Source organism: Nomascus leucogenys, chromosome 20 (assembly GCF_006542625.1).
Source record: "Nomascus leucogenys isolate Asia chromosome 20, Asia_NLE_v1, whole genome shotgun sequence".
Classification (NCBI taxonomy): Eukaryota; Metazoa; Chordata; class Mammalia; order Primates; family Hylobatidae; genus Nomascus; species Nomascus leucogenys.
In genome coordinates, this window is record NC_044400.1 from 39,468,150 (window position 1) to 39,495,944 (window position 27,795).

Genomic DNA, 27,795 nt, shown 5'->3' on the forward strand with positions numbered 1-27,795 from the left:
TCTTACTTATTTCCAATAATCGCCTTCAGTGTAGCAATTTGCTACCACCTTGAATATTTAAACAAGTGGCCAAGAGTTCAAAGGGAATTTCTACAGCAGGGTTGTGAACATATTTTAGACGCAGCAGTACTGACAGACTAAGCATATAGCTTTCTGAGGGAAATATTGTGAAGAGAAAACATTCATGTGTGTATCTGTAGGTTGGCCCACAGTGAAAAAGTATTATCCATAATACTGTGCATATATTTCTCATATCTCAACGCACTTTATACTCTTAGGAGGAAATCCCCTACTCATGGGCTGTTGAAAAACCTTAATCATTAGAATTAATAATTTTCGTGCAAGCGGTTTTGTTTTCATATAAGGTTCCAGTTTCATATAAGGGGTTAACTTTCTCCATAAAATCTAGTAAACCTGACTACATAAAAGCCAAAGCCATCAGGGAGATAGTGTTAAGAGCAGACACTTTCTAAGTTGAGATTTAAAAATAAATAAATAACCACTTACCACTTGCTTAATATGTGCTAACTATAGTGTGCATTGTAGGAAAAAGAAATACAAGGAACAGACCCTTTTAAAAAAGATTACAGGGCTGGGGGTGGTGATTCATGCTTGTAATACCAGCATTTGGGGCGGCCAAGGCAGAGGTTTGCTTGAGGCCAGGAGTTTGAGACAAGCCTGAGCAACATAGGAAGACCTCATTTCTATTAGAAAGAAGAAAGAGAAGAAGAAAGAAGAAAGAAAGAAAGAAATAAAGAAAGAAGGAAAGAAAGAGAAAAAGAAAAGAAAGAAAGAAAGAAAGAGAAAAAGAAAAGAAAGAGAAAGAAAGAAGAAAAGAGAGAGGAAAGAAGAAAAGAGAGAGGAAAGAAGAAAGGAAGGAAAGAAGGGGAAGGAAGAGAGGAAGGAAGGAAACAAACAAGGGATGGAAGGAGGAAGGAAAGAAGGGAGGGAGGGAAGGAGGGAGGGAGGGAAGGAGGGAGGGAGGGAGGAAGGAAGGAAGAAGGAAAGAGAGGAAGGAAGCAAGGAAGAGAGGAATGACGAAAGGAAGGAAGAAAAGGAAGGAAGGAAGGAGGAAGGAAGGAAAGAAGGAAGGGAGGGAGGGAGGTAGGGAAGGGAGGGAAGGAGGGAGGGAGGAAGCCTATAGTGCAGGGCACTGACAACTGACAACTGAATATGTCAAACGGGAGCCTTTGAAATACCCTACCCAGCAAAAATCCTAAGAATGACACAAAAAGATTACAGATGCTCTGCAACTTGTGATAGCAATATGTCTCAATAAACCCATAGTAAGTGAAAAATACCTTGAGTTAAAAATGCATTTAAAATCCCCAATAAACCTATCATCAAGTAAAAAAAATCATCCAAGTCAAACGATTGTAAGTTGGGGACCATCTTTAAACTATTTTTGAAGAGATCAGACTAATATATGTGAAACAATATCTAATTAAACAGCTTATAATTATATGCTATATGGTAAGATTTCTAATTTCTATAGAACTTTGAGGAGGGGGATCTACGAGAGTTGAAGTAGTTATAGAAGATGGAAGATGAGCAGTGTACAGTTAAAAGGAAAATGAAAAATATTTATTGTTGAGTTAAAAAGAAACAAAGCAAAGCTGGGTGTGGTGGATCACACCTGTAATCCCAACACTGGAAGGCCCAGGAGGGAGGGTTGCTTGAGGCCAGGCGTTTGAGACCACCTCGGGCAATATAGGAAGAACACATATCTACAAAAAATAAATGATGACACAAAAAATTAGCTGGGCACGTGCCTGTGGTGCCAGCTACTTGGAAGTCTGAGGCAGGCATATTGCTTAAGCCTGGGAGGTTGAGGTTGCAGTGAGCCATGATCGCACCACTGAACTCCAGCTGGGCAACAGAGTGAAATACTGTTTCACTCTTTCAAAAAACCAAAAAAGGGAACAAAAAAACAAAAAAGGGAACAATTGAACAGAGACTTGGAATTAAAAATCTGATTAGTAATTAAGGAAGTGAAGGAAAAACAATAGTTGTGATATAAACTTTCATGGTTAGGCAAAATCAGAGACTATCTTTGAGACTATGTAACAAGGGTAGATTTAATTGAGAAGTGTCAAGTCTGGAGAGGAATTTCAACTTGATGTGGTGATAATGGGGAATCAATCTGTTTCTGAGCAGGTCAGCAGTGTGATGAAATTGTGCTTTAGAAAAGCAAATCAGCTAACGATATGTAGGATACAACAGGAAGAAGAGAGAACAGGGGCACAAGAACAGGTAGAAAACTCAAATAAACGAAGCGTGAGTGAGGTCTTTGGGAACAATTTTTGAGCCTAAGGCACTTCTGAGCAAATGCAGCAGATATCACTTTTAAAATAACTTAGAATTTTGAGTTTTGTGATTTTTTTAAAATCTGGAAGTGACTTGTAGATGTCATGTCACATTTGGAGGCATTTAATGAATAATTCTAATTTTGATATCAGTTTTCCGTTTTTGTGCCATTAAGCCTTGTGTTTCATGTCTTAAATATTTTCAGAAAATGTTGAATAGTTGTCAGGCCCTGTGCCTGTTGTGATGGAGAATAAGATATTCTTGAACCAAAAGAGATGAAATTCCTTTGTCCTAGTATTGTCCATACTTTAGTTGAAAAGGCAGAAACATGTAAATAACATATATATGGTGATAACACCTTAAGTGGCACTCATTAATTCTCAGATTCTACTTAGTTACTGAAGTTTAATCATCTAAATATTCAAAGCAGATAGTTGTTTGTATTGTAGAACAAAAAATTTCTGTCTTCAATAATCCTTTGGTGTTTAAAAAGAACAAACAACTCTGCTTTAAGCAACTTCATACAACTTTATTTAAAAAAGGGGCAAGAATTAATTAAAAAATAGAATTGACATGAATTTTTGTTATTGTTACTATCTTGAAGTGGTTACCACTACTTTGCAAATAGAAGAAAATGGACCAGGCAGCTCTCTCAGCTCCAGTTCTTTGCGGTTTTGTTACAGGTGGGCTCTACCCTAATAGCTCTATTCCTGTCTTTATTAAAAAGAAAAAAAAAGATTTAGAAAAGATAAATCTGCACTTTGGGTGGCCGAGGCAGGTGGATCCTCTGAGGTCAGGAGCTCAAGGCCAGCCTGGCCAACATGGTGAAACTCCATCTCTACTAAAAATACAAAAATTAGCAGAGCGTGGTGGCACATGCCTGTAATCCCAGCTACATGGGAGGCTGAGGCAGGATACTCGCTTGAACCTGGGAGGTGGAGGTTGCTGTGAGTTGAGACTGTGCCACTGCACTTCAGCCTGGGTGACATAGGAAGACTCCGTCTCAAAAAAACAAATCTAAATTTGTCCTAGAAGATATAGAAATGCAAAGCCTAATTCATTAAACAGAAAGCTGCTTATTTAATAGAACTGTATGTGCTGGAAAGGCCAAAGCATGCTCCACTTAGTGAGCAACGCTCACAGTTTACAAGCAGGAGTAAGGAAAAAAAGTTATTTAGGCAAAGACTATTTTCTTCTCAAAATGTGTTTTGTGAGTTGAACCACTCAGGAGGATGAGGCACTACTTCCACTAAATATGGTACTTGTTGTTCCATTACATTTTTAGGTGTAACAAAGCAATATTAAGCTTACTGTAAATATATCCTATTAACTTCAGTCAGATTACTTAGATTGATATACAAAAATAAGCCAATATTTTTCTAAAAGCTCTAGCCTTAAAAATATGTTTATTGTATTTTAATGTTACTTATCATTCCAGAAATCCTCTGTGACATTCCGTCTTAGTCTAAAGTACTGTTTCCATAATGATGATGGGATGCTGCATAATCCATAAACAGCATGTTACATGGATATAAAATAGGTTGCCTCTATATCTAGAGTGTTATAATGCCATAACACTTGAAAATAAGAAATGACATACCAGGCCTATTATTATATTTGATATACAAACCACAATGGAATTTTAGGCTTAAGAAACACTCTTTGATACATAAAATAGAAGTTGAATTGCAACCCAGCCAAATGGTGGCTTCTGGATGACTATTTCACAATCTGGGATACATACCATTGATTGAAGGAAACCTAGCTTTAACATCGTGCTCAAAATGTTTATAAGGAAAACTTAGGCTTTTATTTTGATAATGATGATGTAAGCAACATGTGTTACATAGGCAATAGTATTATCTCAATTCTTTTTTTTTTCTTTTTTTTTTTTTTTTGAGACGGAGTCTCGCTCTTTCACCCAGGCTGGAGTGCAGTGGCGCCATCTCGGCTCACTGCAAGCCCCGCCTCCTAGGTTCACGCCATTCTCCTGCCTCAGCCTCCCGAGTAGCTGGGACTACAGGCGCCCGCCAACACGCCCGGCTAATTTTTTGTATTTTTGGTAGAGACGGGGTTTCACCATGTTAGCCAGGTTGGTCTCGATCTCCTGACCTCGTGATCCGCCCGCCTCGGCCCTCCCGCCTGCTTTCACTGTACAAACCCTACCTCAAGATAATCAAATAGTCAGTGAGTTCAGTCCTTTTTTAGAGAGTAGTATAGTTCATAAATAAAGAAGAGATGATAGAATATCACGCTGGGATTACAGGCGTGAGCCACGGCGCCTGGCCTCAATTCTATAAATGAGGAACTATCATTGTAAATGGAACACGAATACAAATTTTTTAATTTTAATAAAATGCGTTGCTTAGATGTATTTTAATGTATATTTAAAAATAATGATTTCCCATATACAGAGCTAATGAAAGTTTTCTTTAAAAATATATATGAATTTATACATGTATACACATCAATACATACCTAAATAATAAACAAGTCAGTATTTTTTAATGATGTGCAGCTGTGGCAAAAATCATGGAAGTGGTACTAAAATACTAAATTTGGAATGAGGGTTTAATGAAATGAGAGTCCTGCAGAAGACTACTTGAAAAATTTCACAAATTGTTGTCAGAATTTGATACATCTTCTCAGGAAGTGGTGTCATTTCTAATAATATAACTAAGACATAAATTCATAACATTTCTGAGATACTTGTTTTTTCTTTTCTTTTTCCTTCCTTCCTTTTTTTCTTACGTTCTTTATCTAAGTCTTTTCTTTTTTCTTGAGAATTGACATTTGGTATTCTTCCACAAGACACACAATCAAGGTCAGGAATTTGGGGAGATGTAGCTTATTTTTTTGGTTACTGTTTGTATGTAATCTTCTACATTAAGTTAATTAAGAATGTTTAATCACAGTGATACATCCACAAATAACATATTCACACAATAGCTGTAATAACTGCATAACTATTTCAATTGCTCATTTAATATTTTACTTAGTTACAATGCCATATATACCAAAAAAGGTATCCTAACGAATATCATTTAATTATAAAGTTTTCCATATACATAAATGAATAAAGAACATCAAAATAAAAACTTTGAGAGGCAAAAATAGCAGTTCTTTCACTGGAGAACATTTTGAATAGCTTTCTCTGTACTCCAGTGATGAAACTCTAAAATACAAGCCAACTAAACTGTGAGGGGAATATCAACACTGTGTCCTTTAGTGGGAATTGTAAAGTCTCCAGGCATTCTTTCTAATAAACTGAGTTACCTATTCTTTATGTACGGTCTGCTGTTTCTCTCTTCCATTTGAAATAGCAGGTTTCTTTCTCTTAACAAGATGCCTTTGTCAATAACAGCCAAACTTCCTCTGCAAAGACTACATCAACTCTCATATTTATTTCCTGCAATCAACCGCACAGTATTTTTACCTAGCATATCTCACAGTAAGCCTTGTGAGATCTGCTCAGGACTTTTGAATGTAATCATAATTGCTTCTCTACAGGGAAAGTCTGTAGAAGAGAGAAACAATTTCTTTCAGTGTGGATAATCAATACAGAGAGCTAATGTTAGACATTTAGGACCCCAAACTGCTTTAAAAATCAATAATGTGTGTGTGTGTGTGTGTGTGTGTGTGTGTGTGTGTGTGTAGTGGATCTGTATTATCAAGATAATTGCCTCTATTTTTTACTTTGCTTTATCATGAAGACTAAGGCAAGATGGGATGATTCTCCAAGGAATAGTGAAAAACTCTTTCTTTTATATTCAGAAAGTGTAGCCATTGATTTTATTCTCACACACAATCTGTGGTCAGACACTGCCAAGAACATAAAAAAGTCGATTCGAAATAGAGCCAGGTAAACAAATATGGTACAGGAGTTATCAAAGTCCTCATCAGGCCACAGGCTTTTAGTTAACATTAGACTCATTTCTAAAATCTGAAGCAGAATGGCTTCTCTTTGTAATTTAGAGTCATTAGTATGAGTTAGAAAAGCCAAAAAATTTGTATACGTTTTTTTAAAAGCTCACACACTTGGCAGAGCTACTCCCATTTAGGCTGTCTACCTTCTGTAGTTATTTTCATTTCTATAATGGTGAGCAGTGAAATCACCATACATAGACAACTGTCTTCCTAGAAATGATGTGCAGGGACAGTAAGATGCCTTATGCCAGGGCTAAGAGTGTAGACTCTGGAGTGAGAAGACTTGGGTTAAAAATGCTTTCAAGGCTGGGCACGGTGGCCATGCCTGTAATCCCAGCATTTTGGGAGGCCTAGGTGGGGAGATCACCTGAGGTTAGGAGTTCGAGACCAGCCTGGCTAACATGGTGAAAACCCGTTTCTACAAAAATACAAAAAATTAGCTGGACATGGTGGCATGTGCCTGTAATCCCAGCTACTCAGGAGGCTGAGGCAGGAGAATGGCTTGAACCCGGGAAGCAGAGGTTTCAGTGAGCCAAGATTGTGCCATTGCACACCAGCTTGGGCAACAAGAGCAGAACTCTGTTTCAAAAAAAAAAAAAATGCCTTCCACTTTTATGGTGACTTTGCAAAATCACTTTGTAAGGTACAGAGTGGTTGGCATAGCGTGCTACCTTTTAAACAAAGGAAGGTATAAGAATATGAGATAACAAAATACCAACCCTTGGTGGTCACATTTGGAAGATTTTAGGGAAAATAACTTGTTTAGAAAACTGCTAAATAAGAGGAAGCAGTCAAGCATTTATCCTGCTTTCACTGTACAAACTCTGCCTCAAGAAAATCAAACAGTCACTGAGTTCAGTCCTTTTTTAGAGAGTAGTATAGTTCATAAATAAAGAAGAGATGATAGAATATCTCCATTTTGCAAGTGCTAAATAGGTTTAGAAAATTATTATCAGTTGCTATTATGGGTTGAATTGTGTCTCGTCAAATTCATATGTGGAAGTCCTAAACCTCTGTGACTTAGAATATGGCCTTATTTGAAAATAGAGTCTTTAGAGGGGTAATCAAGTTAAAGTGAGATCGTTAGGGTGGGTCCTAATCCAATATGACTGGTGCTGGCTGGTGTCCTTATAAAAGGGGGACATTTAAGTACAAATACACATAGAGGGAAGATTATGTGGAGACACGGGGGGAAGATGGCTATTTATGCCTCAAAAAGAGAGGTCTAAAACGGACCTTCTCCTCAGAGCCCTCAAAATGAACCAACTCTACCAACACCTTGATTTTTTATTTCTAGCTTCTAGAACTGTGAGACTATAAATTTCTATTGTTTAAGTTATCCAGTTTGTGGTACTTTGTTACAGCAGCCCCAGAGAAGTAATACAATTACATTAAAATTAATATAAGTGGATAGATCACACTGTCAATATATCTGCATCTGCTCATCAATCTTCATATCATCAAAGAAGACAGTCAGGCATTTTGGGTCCCTTCACAGAAGTATAGTATACTGCTTATGAAGCAGTCTCGCCAAAACCCAACCCTGAAAGCAGGTAATCTAAATCTGATGAAGTCTTAATATAGGAGATGGAGATAGAGAAAGACATTTACAATAAGGGAATAGAATCACAAAAATGACATTGTTTCTTCAAAAAATAATTTACAAGGGGGGCTAAAAAGGGAAGAGAAGAAACGGTAGAGTAAAAGAGAGGTGAATGTGAACAATTTAGCAGCCAAATGCAATGTGTGTACTCTTTGGGACCTACTTTTAAAAAGTAAAGAAGTAACAAATTATGAGACAGTAAAATTTACTTTTGATCTCCCAGTGTTGGAATCTTTAATATTAGCTTAATAGTAGTACACAGCTCATAGTGTTGTAGTAAAGATTACACACGACAATATAGGTGAGCATTAAGCATAGTGTCTGTTATATAACATATTTTCAATTACTTATTTACATGGGTTTTGGTGAAATTTCATGATACAATTGCCACTAATGTTAGTTAAAATGATACTGTATATACATCTCACTCTCTATATACTTACAATGTATGCATAACAGACCTACATACACACTCAATAACACAAGTACAGAGACGTAATGTGCAACAGAATTGGAATGGAAGGCTTTTCACTTCCCATCTTCGTCCATTTTGTGTTGCTATAACAGAATACCACGAACTGGGTAATTTATAATAAACAGAAATTTACTGGCTCCCCGTTCTGGAGGCTGAGGAATCCAAGATTCCCTAGGGAGCTGCATCTGGTGGGGCCTTCTTGCTGAATCATAGGATGGCAGAAGGAGAAACTGAGAGAGCAAGAGAGAGAGAGAAAGTGGGCACGGGAGACAAAGCACATATGCTAGAGGGGGCACACCAACTCCCATGAAAACCTTTAGTCCATTTGCAAGGATGGAGCCCTTATGACCTAGTCACCCCTTAAAGATCTCTGCTCTCCAAACTGTCACAATGGCAATTACATTTCCACATGAGTTTTGGAGGAAACAAACATTCAAACCACAGCATTCCTCATTCCACTAGCCGTTTGCACACATTCATTTTAATTCCTCAAAACTACCTGGCCCTGGGCTCACATCTGGTAAAAGAAGAAGGAAGGATCACTGTGGAACTTTGAAAGAAAAGCAGTTGTAGGGGCTGGGAGGAGAAAGCAAAAAATTTAAAAAGACATTTTTTTTTTGAAGGAGGTTAAATGCGCCACTAAATGTCTTCTCAGAATTAAATTGCTCCGCGCCTGCCATTTTTAGGGAAAGATAAACACAGTGTTTCAGCACCCACATGGCTAGGCCTTGGAGAGAATAAGTGTATGCAACCATCTGGATCATGTTTGGACAAGAGGCAGAATACATCTGGTCATTAATAGTGATAATTGCTCTTTGGTTAAAAGCCATCATGTAGATATAGAAAATGTTGCAGCTGACAACTATTGTGAATCAGGTGACTTCATCGTACAATTTTTAATTTCATTTCTACAAACATTTATTGGGCATCTATTTGATTTGAGAGAGAGGATACAAAGGTTAAGGAAATACAATTCACATTTTCAACAAATACACAATCCTGTACATCAGTGGAAAATGACTACAGAAAGATTAAACATTGTAAGAGGGTTACAAATTTCAATTTATAAGATTAAATTGCAGTAGGGCATCAAATGAGAGAGAGTTTTCATCTGGTTAGGAAAATTGTGAAAGTCCTCAGGGAGAAAGTAGAATTTGAGAGAGACTTTGAAGCAAAAGTAAGATGGGAAAAGGTGGTGGAGTGGGGGAAAGAGTGGGGGCAGAGAAGGGAGGGCATCAGTAGGGCTGTAGGGTTACCAGGTAAAATACTGGTTTCCCAGTTATATCTGAATTTTAGAGAAATGACAAATAATTTTTGTAGTATAATTACCATTGAACAATGTAGGGATTAAGGGCTCTTACACCCCTCATGCAATCAAAAATCGACATATAACTATGGACTCTCTCACAGTGTAACTCTTAATAACATACTGATAACACCTTACTAATAAAAAGACTTACTGATAACGTAAACAGCAACAAACACATAATTTACGTTATAGGTCTTACTTTATTTTTACAATAAAGTAATCTAGAGAAAATAAAATGTCATTAAGAAAATCATAAGGAAGGGAAAATATATTTGCTATTTATTAAGTGAAAATGGATCATCATAAAGGTCTTCATCCTCATAGTCTTCACATTGAGTAGGCTGAGGAAGTGGAGGAAGAAGAAGGGTCCTTCTTGCTGTCTCAGGGGTGGCAGAAGTGGATGACAGGGAAGAGGTGGAAAGGGAGGAGGGAGAGGCAGGCACATTCAGTGTAACTTTTATTGAAAAAAAATCCTCCAGTAAATGGACTTATGCAGTTCATCCCATGTTATTCCCGAGTCAACTGTATATTCCATGAAATATTTATGGGATAAAACATTTGAAACATACTTAAGTTTGAAATGCCTCAGTTATGTTTACAGAAATAAGCAGAGGGTCTTAGATTTCTGAAAGAGGAATCATTTTTTTTTTTGTAGGCAAAATAAGATGGCAGTAATGAGAAAAATTGAGATAGGAAATGGGCCAGGAAGTGACAGATAGTGAGGATGTTAATTTAGATGGTAGAAGTGATTTGGAAATAGAGAAGATTGAGATAGAGTGGGATAGAAGCAACAGATTGAATCTCAGTGACAAAAGAGATGTGGAATTACAGTTGCCTTCAAGTTTATGTCTATTGAATGGGATAATAGTAATTTCATTACCACTTGGGAAAGGAGGACGGCCCAGTTTTGAGAAAATCAAATGATATGAACTAGAGGTCATGTGAGGAGGAGCTGGCAGGCAATCCAAATACAGGCGTTCAGTGAGCAATTGGAAATTTTTGAAACTCAATGGTTTGGGAGGTTAGATATTTAAAGCTGTTAAACTCAATAAACTGATCAAATCGTGAAGAATCCTTACAGTTCCCAGTTAGTGGCAAAAGAGGAATCAATAATGAAATAACAAAAAGACAGAAGAACAAGAATAATTTAAAAATTGGGCTGGGTCTTGGAAGTCCTGAAGTCAGAGTCAGTCATTACTCTTAAAGCATTCAGAGAAGTCAAGAGTAGAGATTGAGAACCAGTGATTGTTTTGATAATTTTTGGCAGAGTTGTTTTAGGAAAGTAGCATGGATGGGAACCATGTTGTTGGAGATAGAGGACTAATGTGTAGTGAGGCAGTAGAAGAAACCAAAGCTGTGAGAAAACTGGTGCTCAAAGCAGAAACTGAAGAGAGGCAGTCAACAGAGAGGAAGGGATGAAGAGGTAGGTAAAATGGGGGAGCAAGGTCTGTAAAGAGTGTGTACCAAGAAGATTACATGCAGACATGGAGAGATTAGCCTTAGAAAAAAGAGAAAAATTCCCCTCAAATTTAAGTGGAAGTAAGGGAGGGAAAACAGCGGAATTTTAAGTGACAGACAGAGGTGATATTGTATAGTCTCTGCTTTTGAGTAAGAAAGGAAATGACATCATGTGTTCTGAAAGGACCAAGGTAAATGGCTCATGGCACATGGACTAAAGTTCTGGTCTCCTAACACAACTTATGGCACATCATGGACATTCTTTATTTAGATTCCCCACCTAAATGGAGGAGGAAGTAATAGAGGTTACTGGATTACTCCTTTGTGTAATACATTTTGTCACAGGAGGGTGTCCCAAGGGCAAGAGGCACAAGGAATGAAGTCTCTCCCAAGGGCCGAATATCTGTTGCATAGTAGCCTGGTTCCTCTAGAAGTGCCAGTCCCTCACCAGACACCATTCTGTTATTTCAGAGTGTTTACAGGACTATGTGCCATCCCTTTGGTGAAAAATATGAATTGACATAGTTCACAAAAATAGACAACTGACTCTATTCTTCTGGCTTCATGTAAGTTAAATTATAGTGTCTCACATTGAGCTTACCGAGTTTGAATATAGCAAAAAATTGATTTTGTTTAATGACATGCTCTTACGATTATGGAATACCTAGCCAAAGGCTTTCCAGTGCATTCAGAAAATCTCATTGATCCCATGATTGCTAAAACCTACTCATTAATATATGGACCCATTCATGATGACTATGAGCTGGACTGATGGAAAGGAATAAGGCAAGAAGTTTGATTCTCTTAATTACTCATGCCTAAAATAAATGCAGCTATAAATATGCCAATATGTTATATGATAAGGATATTCTAGTATGTATGCTTAGGAGGTGACAACAGATATTCTTTAAAAGACTCTTACCTAGAAAAAATGCAGACTGTCATTTCTTAGACTAGGAAATGTTACATCAGGGGAGTTAAAATGAACATGCCCTAATATGTAGGATCACAGAAGCAATGAAATTTAGGTTTAGTAGGTGATATAGTTTGGCTCTGTGTCCCTCACCCAAATCTCATCTTGAATTGTAATCCAAATTGTAATCCCTAGGTGTCAAGGTAGGGCCCGGTGGGAGGGGATTTCCCCATGATGTTCTTGTGATAGTGGGTGAATTCTCATGAGATCTGTTTTTTTTGGGAAGTATGGGGTTCCTCCCCCTTGGTATTCTCTTTCCCACCTGCCACCATGTAAGACATGCCTGCTTCCTCTTCTGCTATGTTTGTTAAGTTTCCTGACACCTCCCCAGCCATGCAGAACTGCGAGTCCATTAAACCTCTCTTGTTTGTAAATTACCTAGTCTTGGGTAGCATCTTTATAGCAATATGAAAACAGACTAATACAGTAGGAAATTTAGGAATAGTTTCATCCAATCACTTTTTTTTAAGGTTGGTGGATCTGAAGCCCAGGGAGATGAATGGCTTACTGAAGGGCACCAACTGGTTAAGCCACAAGTCTCTTGACTCAAAGTCCCAAGTGCATTCCACTGAAAATTTTTTTTTCTTTTTTCTTTAAAATTTTTGATTTAGGAGGTACATGTGCAGGTTTGTAACATGACTATATTGCATGATGCTGAGGTTTGGGCTTCTATTAAACCCATCATCCAAATCATGAATATAGCACTCAATAGGTAGTTTTTCAACACTTGCCACACTCCCCTTCTCCCCACTCTTGGAGTACCCAGTATCTATCGTTTTCAGCTCTATGGCCACTGACAAATTTCTACTCAGCTTCTGGAATATTATTCTCAGGGCCAAAATAGTGAGTGTGTGGCAGATAATAGGCACTCAATTAGTGTATTTTTAATTGAACAACTTTATCTCTATTTTAATCACTGATACCCCTGGGAGTTAGAAAACTATCCTCAGTATGCAGTTTGTCCAGTACCTAATAAGGCTATATAAGGCACAACTACTTTAGCAAAATATAATTTAGGACTTACTATGTATTGTCATATCGATTAGTTCATAAGATTTTTCCAATAATGAGTAAGGGGGTATTAGCCCATTACTATACAACTGATATACTATACAACTGATAAAACTAAGTCTTAACAAATTTACATAATTTGTTCAAGGTCAAGAAGTCAGAAAATTGTGGAGTTTATGCCCAACCTTGGTCCTCTGACTCTACATGTCATACTTTCTCTGCTATACCTTATGGCCTTTCCAGGATATTGATAACTTTTTTTTTTTATTTTATTTTATTTTATTTTATTTTATTTTTTTATTATACTTTAGGGTTTTAGGGTACATGTGCACAATGTGCAGGTTTGTTACATATGTATCCATGTGCCATGTTGATTTCCTGCACCCATTAACTCGTCATTTAGCATTAGGTGTATCTCCTAATGCTGTCCCTCCCCCCTCCCCCCACCCCACAACAGTCCCCGGAGTGTGATGTTCCCCTTCCTGTGTCCATGAGTTCTCATTGTTCAATTCCCACCTATGAGAGAGAACATGCGGTGTTTGGTTTTTTGTCCTTGCGATAGTTTACTGAGAATGATGTTTTCCAGTTTCATCCATGTCCCTACAAAGGACACGAACTCATCATTTTTTATGGCTGCATAGTATTCCATGGTGTATATGTGCCACATTTTCTTAATCCAGTCTATCATTGTTGGACATTTGGTTTGGTTCCAACTACTTTAAAGTTCATATGGAACCAAAAAAGAGCCCGCATTGCCAAGTCAATCCTAAGCCAAAAGAACAAAGCTGGAGGCATCAAGCTACCTGACTTCAAACTATACTACAAGGCTACAGTAACCAAAACAGCATGGTACTGGTACCACAACAGAGACATAGATCAATGGAACAGAACAGAGCCCTCAGAAATGATGCCGCATAGCTACAACTATCTGATCTTTGACAAACCTGACAAAAACAAGAAATGGGGAAAGGATTCCCTATTTAATAAATGGTGCTGGGAAAACTGGCTAGCCATATGTAGAAAGCTGCAACTGGATCCCTTCCTTACACCTTATACAAAAATTAATTCAAGATGGATTAAAGACTTATATGTTAGACCTAAAACCATTAAAATCCTACAAGAAAACCTAGGCAATACCATTCAGGACATAGGCGTGGGCAAGGACTTCATGTCTAAAACACCAAAAGCAATGGCAACAAAAGCCAAAATCGACAAATGGGATCTCATTAAACTAAAGAGCTTCTGCACAGCAAAAGAAACTATCATCAGAATGAACAGGCAACCTACAGAATGGGAGAAAATTTTTGTAACCTACTCATCTGACAAAGGGCTAATATCCAGAATCTATAATGAACTCAAACAAATTTACAAGAAAAAAACAAACAACCCCATCAAAAAGTGGGCAGAGGACATGAACAGACACTTCTCAAAAGAAGACATTTATGCAGCCAGAAAACACATGAAGAAATGCTCATCATCACTGGCCATCAGAGAAATGCAAATCAAAACCACAGTGAGATACCATCTCACACCAGTTAGAATGGCCATCATTAAAAAATCAGGAAACAACAGGTGCTGGAGAGGATGTGGAGAAATAGGAACACTTTTACACTGTTGGTGGGACTGTAAACTAGTTCAACCATTGTGGAAGTCAGTGTGGCGATTCCTCAGGGATCTCGAACTAGAAATACCATTTGACCCAGCCATCCCATTACTGGGTATATACCCAAAGGATTATAAATCATGCTGCTATAAAGACACATGCACACGTATGTTTATTGCGGCACTATTCACAATAGCAAAGAGTTGGATATTGATAACTTTTAGGGAAAGAAAACCAAATCTGTGAGGGAAGAGGAAGTGGGAAAGACAGAGGACGAGAAATGGAAGCTATGAGAACTAGAGTGAGGCTCTTACAGAGAAAATTGGTGCCAGTAAAAGAGTAGGGCATAGATGATAGATGAATGGTTTGTGTTTCTCTTTGGAAAGGTCATTGTCTGTTCACTAGACAACAAGCTACAAAGAATTGGGTTGGCTCCGAAGGGATTAAAGCAGTGGTGTACAACCTGGAAATAGGAGTTGACTTCTAAGTGCACTTGAATGGCAGTGGAGTGGGAAAAGCACAGGCATGGGAATCAGGATACATGGATTTTAGTCCCAGTTCTGCCATTACCTTATTATTCCCTTATATAAGGTACGTCTCCCTTTTCTGTCTCAGTTTTCCCCGTTGTAAAATGAAATGCATTCAACTTCACGATTCTCAAATATTTTCCTTCCTTTGTATTATTCCCATTGGTAGATGCTGGTAATAATTTGGGAAATGCCTGAAGTGAGACTCTGTAATCTGACAATGTTAAACCACATTCTTTCTTGCAAAAAAATCTAGTTGCTCTTTTTTTCAACCAATCAACTTTTTATATATTCTTGACTAATCCATACACTTACACATGTCATGGTTGATTAGCCTATTAAATTGAGTCATGGGATTACCCTCCCAGGATACTTCAGAAGGGTAATTCATCCCTTTACACATTGGGCATGTCTGACGGAAGTTACACTGGTAACAGAAAAATTACAATTGATTTATAGTATATGAACCATAACTAATGATTAACCACCAATCTTGGATTAATAGGCTTTTTCTTGTAGCTATCAATAGACTCAAGGGAACTGTTAGTTTATTTCATCATTTCTCCCAAAGACTTTTAACTCAGAGATTTTTAACTGAAGTTGAAAGTCCTTGGGGTAAGAAAGAGTGGAAAAATTTCAAAGATCATTTTGCCAAGAACAACTAATGTTATTTTACTGTGCAAATGAAGACCAAAGCTATCAACTAAATAACCAACCACCAGAAATTTCATCACAGATATATATTTTTTTCACTTGTATATTGTTTTGGGGCATTGGTGAATTTAAAGACATTAATTGTTATATTTTGACCCGTAACTGGAGTTTCAGCTTAGTGTTCATGGTACAAGGAAGGGTTTCAAGGAGCTTATGAACACTCTGAAACAACAGGAAAATTTGAGGCATATATGAATTTGTGAATATATAGGTTTCATCTGTTTCTCAAAAGAATGACTAAAGGTGACACCAAAGAATAAAGAGCCACCACTTTACATATCCTATAATAACAGGTTACGGTTCAGATATTTCCTTGGTAAAACTGGTAGTTAATTTTGACGTGTTGCCTATAATTTGTAATAAGCCCTTAACTACATGAGGGTTAGTAATAGACCTTCATAAGTGTATGACATCCCATTTATATATTCATCTATATATTCTTGCTTCTCTCCCCTTTGCCCACTTCCAAAGTTTAAAATGAAACAAAACAACAACAACATTAAAACATGCAACATAAAGCCATTTACCGGAGTCCATAGAGAACTGTTCCATCAGGATGCAGTCGAATCATTCGATTTTTCACTGTGACCCCATGCACAAATGATTTCTTGTCATTCAGAAAGTAGGTGTCTGGTACCCAGAGTTGGTCAGCTACCCTATTGTCTAGGGTGAGGTTTAGTGGGATTCCAGAATAAGAAAGCCTTTTGTCTTTCCAAGACTGCTGGAAATACATGGTGAGTGTATAATCCTGTGAAATAAAGCCAAAAAAAAGAATTTTACTATCATTATCATCTAAGATTTAGTAACATGTAGGATGTCCTGTAAGAGATTTCATTTGAATATATTAAAATTTGCACCTAGAGGTATAAGGTAACTAATAGGTTAAAAATACTAGGGGCCTGGCACTGTGGATCATATCTGTAATTCCAGCACTTTGGGAGGCCAAGGCAGGAGACTCCCTTGAGCCCAGGAGTTCAAGACCAGCTGTGGAACGTTATGAGACCTCATCTCTACAAAAAACAATTATTTTAAAGTTAATTTGGTGTGGTGATGCATGACTGTAGTACCAGCTACTTGGGAGGCTGACGTAGCAGGATCTCTTGTGCCCAGGAGACTGAGGCTGCAGTGAGCCAGGATTATGTCACTGTACTCCAGCCTGGGTGATGGAGCAAGACCTTGTCTCTAAAAAAATATATATAATTAGTTAAATAAATAAATAAATAATAAAAGTACTAGAACTGTACTTGAAAGTATATATAAACATTTCCACCAATATAGAGCAAATAGATGTAATTGAATTTTAAAGTTTGAAGTTAAGGTAATGATGTCATGGGGAAGGCCATAAAGAGAAATTGTACAGAGGAATCTATGTTCACAAACATTGACCTCTGGACATTATATTACAGTTCTGTTTTGGAGAGGAATGCCTGATAAATAATAACTAAAACTGAATGCACTGAAAAGGAAAGGGTGTTTTTCAAACCTCAAATTCTTTTGAATGAACACTGCTTGTTTAACACATAAAGGTTATCGATTTGCCCTTATCTGGATTTTTCTTTGAATTACAACTTATGTATGGATGAGTACTGAAAAGTAGTTATGAGGCACATAGAAATGGAGATGAGGCACGTAGAAATGGAGATGTTTATTTGGTCTGAAGACTAACCTCAGTGGTGGCACTATTCAACATTTCTCTCTTACCACATTCCTGTTTCATTTCAGGAAGTGGTTTGAATTCAGAGTTAGAATTGATCTTGAAAGTTTGTTTCTTCACCTTCGCAAAATATTACAGAGGACATCCCGCTGAACTTTTTCTTTCTACTTAGGTTTCCCCCAGCAGTTAGAGACAGGAATATTGGGCTCGCTATAAATGGCTCAAGCTGCTGGAAGGGATGGTTTTCCAGATAACGGTCTTAGCACTTTAGTTATTTTCTGTTTTAAACAACTCTATTAATACAAGGTAAAATTGCCCATTAAAGGGAAATAAATTGGCAGCAGTAAAATCCTGAAGTCTTTGATATGAATCTCAACATAATAAAAAAAGAAAGTTCACTTTTTCTAAGACATTCATATGGCAATAGTGACTTTGTGAATGCCTTAGTGACTGTTAAGAACACACTGTGTACCTCCTGCACGGTGTTCCTCTACTGCCACTGTTATAAATACCAGTGGGGAAAAAGAATGATTAGAATCATGTCTAACATCTGGGCAAACTGCACTTCATATAGACTTTCAAATGGATATTTATGCATTTTTGAAAAATCTTAAAATATAAAACAATATTCATTCTGCACAATGAATTCCAGGGTCTTTTAACCATATTGAAGAACATTTATACTATTTACTCAGAAACCACCTTGCAATAATTTAAAGACATTTTTTCTTGTTTAATGGCAAAAGGATATTCACATTTGACTATTAGTCATACAATATCCTTTCTAAAGATATAAAACCTCCTTCCACCTTACCTTTGTGTAAAAAACAAAATAACCCTAAGGCTACTTACAGTCCTCTTCTCAGTTACTACCATTCTCATTTGCATCCTCTACAAGTTCTTAACATTGTGACTTTTTGGAGGAAAATGAATTGGGCAGATTATGGGCTTATATTACAAAACTGCTTGATTTTAAGCTCTACCACATGTAAGCCTAATTATGAGTGAATGACATAATCTCTTGTACCTAAGATGCCTCTTTTTTTTCTTTTCTCTTCTTTTCTTTTAGAGACAGTCTCACTTGGCCATTCTAGCTGGAATGCAGTGGTGCCATCCTAGCTCACAGCAGCCTCAGATTCCTGGGCTTAAAGAATCCTATCTTTCAGCCTTTCAAGTACTTGGGACTACAGGCATGCACCATCACACCTGGCTAGTTTTTTTTCTTTTTATTTTTTTGAGACCGGGTCTTTCTCCGTTGCTCAGGCTGGTCTCAAATTCCTGGCCTCAACTGCTCCTCTGGCCTCAGCCTCCCAAAGTACTGGGATTATACTCCCAAAGTACTGGGATTACAAGTGTGAACCACTGCTCCTGACTTGCCTTATTTCTAAAATGAAAAAAATAGCATTTTACTGGCTTTTTGTGAGCATCAATTGAGAAAATTAAGGTTAAGGTACTTTAGAAACCATAACGTGCTAAACAAATAAATTATCTTCAAAATTTTTAATTGCTATGTACAAATTAGTATTACACTTCCAAATACTTAGAGTGTATATGCTCGTTTTCATAAGCATTTTTATTTTTAAAGAGATGTTTATAAAAGAATTTGTGGGCAGATGGACTCTGTTGACCACGAAAATAAACAATTGTCTGTGATGAATTCTAAGTCTTGGTGTTGGGTTTTTGTTTGTAATTCAGCCAGTATAGGAAAATTAAGTATCAGCCACAGCCATAGTGTAAATTTTGCTATGGCAGTCAGCATGATCAACAATGGAATACATGTGTCAGCTTATACCGATTCCTCATTAGCATACTGATTCTTATGAGTGCCACACAGGATTCCTCACAGTGAAACCTGCAGCAAAATCCTTGCTCCACTATTCTTTTCGATAAAGCTTTAATGTGTGATGGGGAAAACATATGATCATAAACTATAAGGGACTATCTTGAGAATTGATGAGTAAATTTTACCACAAAAGAGACATATATGAAGTAACACATTGATTATTTAGCTTTATTTAGCCATTCCACAATGTACAGATATTTGAAAACGTCATGTTGTACACAATGAATATACACAATTTTAATTTGTCAACTTTAAAAATGGCAAAATAACACTTAATGATAAATGCTATATTAATACGTAGCATTTATTATCATTTACTTACGCTGTGTGGTAAGTGGAGAACAGAAAGGAGAAAACATGGGTAATCCCTGCTTAGACCTCTGTGTGTGTGTGCGTGTATGGGTATAGACTTTTCCCCTTTCCTCTTTGGAAACTATTTTTGTTTCCTGTAGAGAAAGAGCTACATGCCATGTGGTGAAACCTTTGTTATACAACTCATTCTGTTTTCAATAAATATTGAGTAAAAATTATATCATGGTTATAAATTCAAGCAATAATGTACCCAATTTGCAGTAGAAGTTATCCAGTGAAAATGAACATATGCTAGCATATTACATCTGCGAGTAGGTAAGGGGGAGCAAGTGCCCTTCACACCTGGTCTTTTAATGCATTTCTGGAGTTAGTAGCCTAATCTAGGACCTGATTCTATGATAAATAAAAATACAGACATATGATATTGATAACCTTAATAAAACCTTTTTGAAGATAATGATAATTGTGATAATAATAATGAACATTACGGAAGGACTAAAATACACCAATTTCTCCTTTTTCTACAATCTATATAAAACCACATGCATGACAATAATTCCCTTCTCCTGTGGCGTGCTCTGTGCTCGTGGTTCTCATAACGCTTTCATATCTGTTATAACATTTGTTCTCACACAAACCTTGTGAGATGGGCAAATTTTCCATGAAAGTACTTATTATTTACAAGTCAGAGAAACTACTTATTATATTTCAAACAATTTTTATATCCATCCCTTCATACAAAGGTTAACAGTGACATCTGAATATAATAAAGCCTATGACTTCATTTTGGTGGATTCCATTTTTAGGTAGAAAAGAAGGCATCTGAATTGCTGTATTTTTGTTCTCTTACACAACAAGTTTTCTATTAATTCTTCATTAGTCCAAAGTGCAAGCACTCCAGAGAAGATGGAACACTTTTCAGAAAGAAATTAATGCTCTTTGGCCAACAGCATTAAAATTATTTTCCTTCTAGGTGTGTTTACAAGTGTTCCACCATCTTTCTCAAGTGTGCAAGCTATTTCTTGAGAGAAAGTGTGACATATTTAGAAACTGTGGGCCATAGGGAATTCTTTGACACCAAGGTAAGTTAATGTGATTAATGGATATGAGCTTGCTAATAAAATTAGTTGGGCTAATTCAGGCATGACAGAATTTGACTCATTGAGGAAAGGCAAGATAGACAATACCAAACCAGTAGCACTCAATGAAACTCCAAAACAACATTTTTAAAAATTTATTTTTATTTTTTGAGACGGAGTCTTGCTCTGTCACCCAGGCTGGAGTGCAGTGGCATGACCTCAGCTCACTGCAACATCTACCTCCCAGGTTCAAGAGATTCTCCTGCCTCAGCCTCCCGAATAGCTGAGATTACAGGTGTTCACCACCACGTCTGGCTAATTTTTGTATTTTTAGTAGATGGGGTTTCTCCATGTTGGTCAGTCTGGTTTTGAACTCCTGACCTCAGGTGATCTGCCCGCCTCAGTCTCCCAAAGTGCTGAGATTACAAGTGTGAGCCACTGCGCCTGCCCCCAAAATAACATATGTATGTCTTTTTTAAATCTAGAGATGATTAAAGGTACAGTATAAGAAAATTATGTTAAACAAAAGTCACTCTTTGGGAGAATAAAGGTAACATTCTTCCTAGATTTATAGTTTTAAGGACAGGCTGATTTTTCCCCCATGTTAGGTACATTTAGCAGTGACTGAAGACAGTTTTGGCTGTCACCAGTGAGATTAGTGATGTGCTACTAGCATCTGTGAGTAGAGGCCAGGGATGCCCCTTCACTTACTACAATGCACAGCACAGGCCCCCACAACAAAGAATTTTCTGGTTCAAAACGTCAATAGTGGCAAGGTTGAGAAACACTTCCTTACATGAAAATATCTCTTTTTATCACTAATCATCAGAGAACAGCAAATCAAAACCACAAGGAGATATCATCTGACCCCAGTTAGAGTGGCTTTTATTAAAAAAGCAGGCAATAATGGATACCGGCAAGGATGTGGAGAAAAGGGAACCCTTGTACACGGTGAGGAATGCAAAGCACAGCGGCTATAGAAAACAGTATGGAGGTTCCTCAAAAAATTGAAAACAGAACTATCACGTGATCTAGGAATTCCACTACTGGGTACATAGCCAAAAGAAATGAAACAATGTATCAATGAGATATCTGCACTCCCATGTTTATTGTAGCATTAATCCACAATAGGCAAAATATGGAATCAACCTAAGTGCCTATCAATGGATGAATAAAGAAAACGTGGTTATATATATATATATAAAAGAAAATATCTCTTTTTAGTATGAGTAAAAGATTTCAAAATGTTTTACCATTGTTTATCATGAAAAATATGTATATGAACATGCTTATCTCGAGATTTTAATGTATCCTTCAAAACTGTATGCTAGGGAAGGCTGACATATGATTGTTTCTAATTTGCTATTTTACCATAAGAAATCATTTTATTAAAATCCATTAATTGTCTAGCATTTGGAATAGGAAAAACAGCTATGCAGTGTAGGCAAATATGTTCAAATATGTTGAGGTATGTGTTCTACCAGAATGAGATCTAAGAAGACATCACAGTGAGCTGCAAAAGTGAGGGTCCCTTGCTCACTGCCCACACAGTCTGCACGTCTCAGATTATGTTAGGAAAGAGACAGGATATTTCTTTAACATCTAGTAATAGAGCATCCACTCAAAAGGATCATTCAAGCAATTCCTCCTTTTCTAACTATTCTCAAGAAAGGCATTACATGTATTTTTGTAATATGTGTGTATATCTTTTGGGGAAAGAACCAAAGCTCTTGTTCACATTTATGTTTTATCTTTCATTGATTTTAATATATATTAAAAGCAGTCCCAAGTACAAGCCTCTGTTCCCCGTAAAATATTCGTGCCAGTTTAGCTGAGCTCTGAGATCTGCCCTTCGTAAAACTTGGGCTGCTTCCCCGAAAGCCTTATTAGAGTAGAGCTGTGCATCACTGCCTATGATTTCCACAGTCTTCTGTGATGGAGACTGCCTGCCTGTAATCCCTGCTGCTTGAACAGAGTCACATTCTATCTCACGTGAGGCCACTCTCCTCCCATCTTTGGAATAGGAGTAGATACCTGATTCAAGAACAGTTGCTTCACAGGCAGTCAGTAAACATAAGTCTGGCTCGAAAAAGTTAGATGACCAATCAGAGTCCTTTCTCAGGAATGTGCTTGTTAGACAAAAGATCTGAGGCAGGAGCTGTGGGACCAAGTGCAAAGGTTACAGCTAAGAATTAGGGCTGCACTGCTATTATGAGGTTACAAGAGAGGAGAGACTGTGAATCAAAAGAGGAAGCTAGCGTGTAGAGAAAGAAAGAAAATGGAGAAAAATGCAGAAAGTAGCCATAAGGGGCAGAGTTTATTGTTAGAGAGTGAATGAACAGGTTCACGAAGACCGTCTCCTTCTGTTTCTAGTTCTCCTGAGGTCTGAACACGTTCAGTGCTTTAGCTCCTTGTGATCTGTCTTTGGTATCCTTACACCAAATTCCACTTTCCTTGTGCTAATTTGCTCCCATCTTTATTTCCTCCAACCAGAAGAAGCTGTAATAGTGATGCTCATCAACATACATATCAGAATCTCATTACCAATAATTGCATACATCAAAGGTGAAGGAAACCTCAAACAATCATCTAGCCCACCTCCCTGAACTGAAAAAGGGAGGTATGCTGAGAAATCTTAGACCTAGAGATGTTAAACGACTTTTAAAAAGGGAGAAATATTTGATTTGGGTTTTGTTTATTAACCAAGACAGCAAGGAAGAGAAGAAATACATATTTACTTGCCAGCAAAACAATTTCCTATCAAGCACAATGAAAATAAATTACCAGGACAAGTCACTATATATACTAGTATACATGCCAGTAAAAAGAAACGCCCCTTAGGATAAGAAAAAAAACAAACAAACCATGATTTGTATGTGACAAAGACAATCAGCGAAAAACAGCCTGATAAATAAACCAATCTAAACCATAATTGTAATCAACCACAAAACACCTGTTTCTAATAGAACCTTCTGTCTAAATGAATGTTTTGCTTTTCACTGTCACCATTAAGTACATTCTAAAGCAGAAATTCATCATTGTATCTTCAGGTTTGCTGTTAATTTCTAATCTTTTATCTTTACATCATCTAGTGTTACGTTAACTATTAATACGTGTTTGTTGTGCTTATTCCCTAGTCTTGTTTTGTTATAATACCTTTAAAATACATGCATTCTTTATTACCATTGTTGCTAAAGCCCATGTTCTTATTTATTATTGATTTTTCCCAGCTGTAGCCTAGCGTGTGCTTCAGGGAACATAATCTTCTTTTACCTTTGTCGCATCCTAAATAGCCCCATTTGGTCTACCCATCTGTGTAGTCAGACTTTTTGTTAGTCTTGTGTTCTGAAAAATTTTGAAATTAATCAACCCAATGACTGAACAGAATCATGTAGTTGTGATGCTACACCAAATGATAATCATTTAAGAAAATCACATGGAACACATTTTAATACATGGGGCACATATGACACTGACTGACATGCCAACTGGAGTATGGATTCCAATAAAATGAACTGCATGGCATGAGACTCACTATATGAAACTCTGAGCCTGTACTAATATAGCACAGAGTTGTAGCATTCTTAGTCTAATATCTACTCTGAAAACTATAAAGATCCATTTTTTTAAAAAATGTAAAAACCTTTTTTTGATGACGAATCCAATTTCTTTAAATAGATATGATAAAATTTATATTTCACATGGTGACAGCCTAAATGGCTTACATTCGAGAATCTAAATAATCAGAAGCTCAAATAGTTTTTGCTGCTTCCATGGTAAGATATAGTGAAACGTTGAGCCTGAAGTAGGGAAAGTTTTCTAGAAACTTCCAAGTCAAAATATTTTAGCTTGTTAGAATGGTTAACTCATTCTTTAAACGATTGTATTATGCCAGATGCTGAGACATAAAGGCTGACTAGTATATGTTCTCTGCCTCAAGGAACTCATAGGCTAGTGGGAGAGACTTAGCACTGCTTATTTCCAAGCTTTTCCACGGTCCCCTGCAGGCTTCTCAGTTCTTCCGTCATCTGTGTAACCAGCTCTGTGCATAAAGTTCCCCACTTCAAACACTCGGAGAACTCAGAGTGGTTCCTCTTTTCTTTACCAGCATCTGCCCAGTAAAGGATACAAGATGACTGAGTAGGAGGATATCAGTTTAATAAGCGCTTGCATTAGCCTAGAGAATAGATAAATCAGAGTTGACTTAATACACCACTAAAAGGAAGGTGAAAGAGAGGAAAACTGTGAGTTATTTAAGGCAGCACTTGGTGGCCTTTTAATATGGGAGGTTAGGGAGAAGGAGGCACCAAGGATGGCCACCAGGTTTCTGACCTGAGTAGGTAGGTAGACTACAATAAGAAGAGTTGAAGATTGGGGGCCAAAGATGACTAATTCATTTCAGATGGGTTTGTGTCGTGGGTGTCAGTGGCGCATGCACATAGAGGTGCCAAATAAGCAGTTATGGGTCAGAATATAGGAAGACAGGGCTCAAGGAAAAACACAGCTATGTGACTCATGAGTGACAGATGAAGTCGTGGGAAAGGATTAGCTCACCATGGAGAGAGCATAAGGTGAGAAGAGGATAGAGCCCCTGGGAAATTGGATTGGATCAGTCACTCGCTGCTTTGAGCTCCCACAACTCTCTTCTACTTTGATTGTAGCACTTATCCTATTGTTTTAAAATTATTTCTCAGTCCCACTAGATTCTGGGTTCCCGAAAGGCAAAGTTTATCTTTCAGGGACCTGGCATAGTGTGAGGTGGATAGCAAATGATCAAATGCATCAGTTGAATGTGAATTAAGTGGTGTCATGGGTTTGGGGCACTCAAGATCAGCAATAAGTTTGTTAGTGCTGTCATCTTATTACATTCCAATTTTCTGAAAAATTATTCATCCTTATAAAACATAAATGGGGACTTTCACATAACTAAAATAATTAATAATCCAGAATTTCCATTCTCTAACAACTCAAAAATGAATGAGTCTGTAATTCCTGAAAACATAGAGAATTGACAGATTTCCAGGAGATGACAAAAGCGTATGGCAAAAGTAAAATTAAGTTAAAAAATTTACTCTTTAGAAATGAATTAGTAGTGACTTTATACAAAATATTAATAAATATATTTTGAGATATGTCAAAGTGATATTTTATTGATGGTTCCAGCAATTACTGTCATCAGTTTGATAGTATAAGGCTACTTGTACTAAAGTTTTAAGAACTGATCTCTATTCAGTGAAATTTTGAGGCTCATTTAGAAGTTAGTCAATAATCAACACAAAAAAAAATAAATTGATTAATTCATCAAGATAATGATTCATAAACTTCACTCACATTTTTAAAACCACATAATGGCATATGACACAATAGATTTTCTGTAAGTTCCTTAGTTCCAGAGGTTCATAGGATATTAGTGTTTCCATTTTCCTCAATATCTAAATAAGGACAGAAATAAAACCAGATGCATGGATGATCTAACGGGATATGCAGAATATGGTGGTTTCGGCTGACTATCCTTAGGTGGACTATGACTACATGACCAGAGTGGTAACCAGTATGTGGTATGCATGGTAACTCAAGAAAGCAAAGCTAGTTATGAAGCAAACTAAATTGAGAAAGGATACATGAATCTGAATTAAATCAAGATTCTATCAAAACCCACATTACTTTGAAGAAATGAAGAAATTCATCTATCATTTTCTATCCTTGGGAGGCAGTCTTGTGATTTGTGATTGTGTAATAAGTACAGAGCTTAAAAGGGAGAAGTCTATAGGAATAATTCTAGGTCTGTACTGTTTTGTTGGAGGAGAAAGAGGTTTTAGGAACTCTTGACTTAAAATAGAGTAGAAAAGGATTCAGTAATATTCCTTCCAAAAATAAAGCAGTTCTGATATTCCTTAGAGCTTTCAGTTACCTTTCCAGCAAGGACTCTATTGGGCCCATTTGGAAACCTTAATATCAGATGTTCTAACAGAAAGAATGATTTTTATCAAATTATCCATCAAATTATCATTCTAAAAAGACTAATGGTAATAGTCTCTGGGTAGTCCCTGGGGAAGTCTTAAAATAGAATGAATAGCCTAATTATAATGCCCAAATGCCAACTTTACCACGTTAACTCTCTTGTCCCCTTCTCTGTCTTCTGTATAACACCTTGTATTTTTAAAATTTACTATTCAGAGAAAATCACCATTAACATTCTGGTGGTTTTCTCTCTCCTTCTACTTAAAAAAAAAAATAAGATCATTCTATAAATAAGACTTTTTAATCACATGCATTGTTACTTTTTTCACAGCTATTTGTTTAGTCATTTATTTATTTTTGTCTGTTTATTATCACCTCTCCTCCTCTATCCTACTTTCTTTCTCTAACCAATTAATAATGTGGTAGGCAATTTTGTATATTTTTGCTCATGCTTATAACATTATGTGTGTGTGTATATATATATGCCTTTTGTCATGTATTGAAAAAATAGTATATATTTACTTCTGTAATCTTTCTTTTCTTAATGACACAGCACAGAAATTCTCCAATTAAATGAGTAGAAATATAACTCGTTTTACTTAATAGCTACATAGTATAGTATGATCTGAATATACTGTTAATTATTTAATTATTATTCTATTAATGCTCATTGCAGTTGTTTTAGGTTTTTTACAACTAAAACAATTCTGCAACAAATCTCTTCTACATCTCTCTCTCTCTCTGTGTGTGTACGTGCGTGTGTGTGTGTGTGATGGATTCTCATATCCTATCTCAGCTCACTTCATAGATAGCTTGGCTTTTGTCATGCTCACCAAACATGCAAAATGAAATAACCGTGTGTGTGTGTGTGTGTGTGTGTGTGTGTGTATAAGCATAGGTACTAATACTAAATTACATTTTTTTTCTTTGTACGATGCCATGTTCTGGAGCTCAATATTATAATTTGCTAAAATAAATAAAATAAAACCATAGCCTGCTCCTTTGGAACCATCAATATTTTCTAAATATTTAGCTAAAC

The 27,795-nt window shown here is 36.9% G+C and overlaps 1 protein-coding gene across 1 annotated transcript in view; it reads right to left on the minus strand.

The window, feature by feature from the left end:
* The window catches only part of GABRB1 (gamma-aminobutyric acid type A receptor beta1 subunit), a 403,876-nt gene that overhangs the window by 252,710 nt on the left and 123,371 nt on the right, over positions 1-27,795 (minus strand). Inside the window, exon 4 of the mRNA XM_003258406.2 lies at positions 16,435-16,655. Coding sequence (XP_003258454.2) covers positions 16,435-16,655 — 221 coding nt within the window. The remainder of the gene's footprint in view (positions 1-16,434; positions 16,656-27,795) is intronic.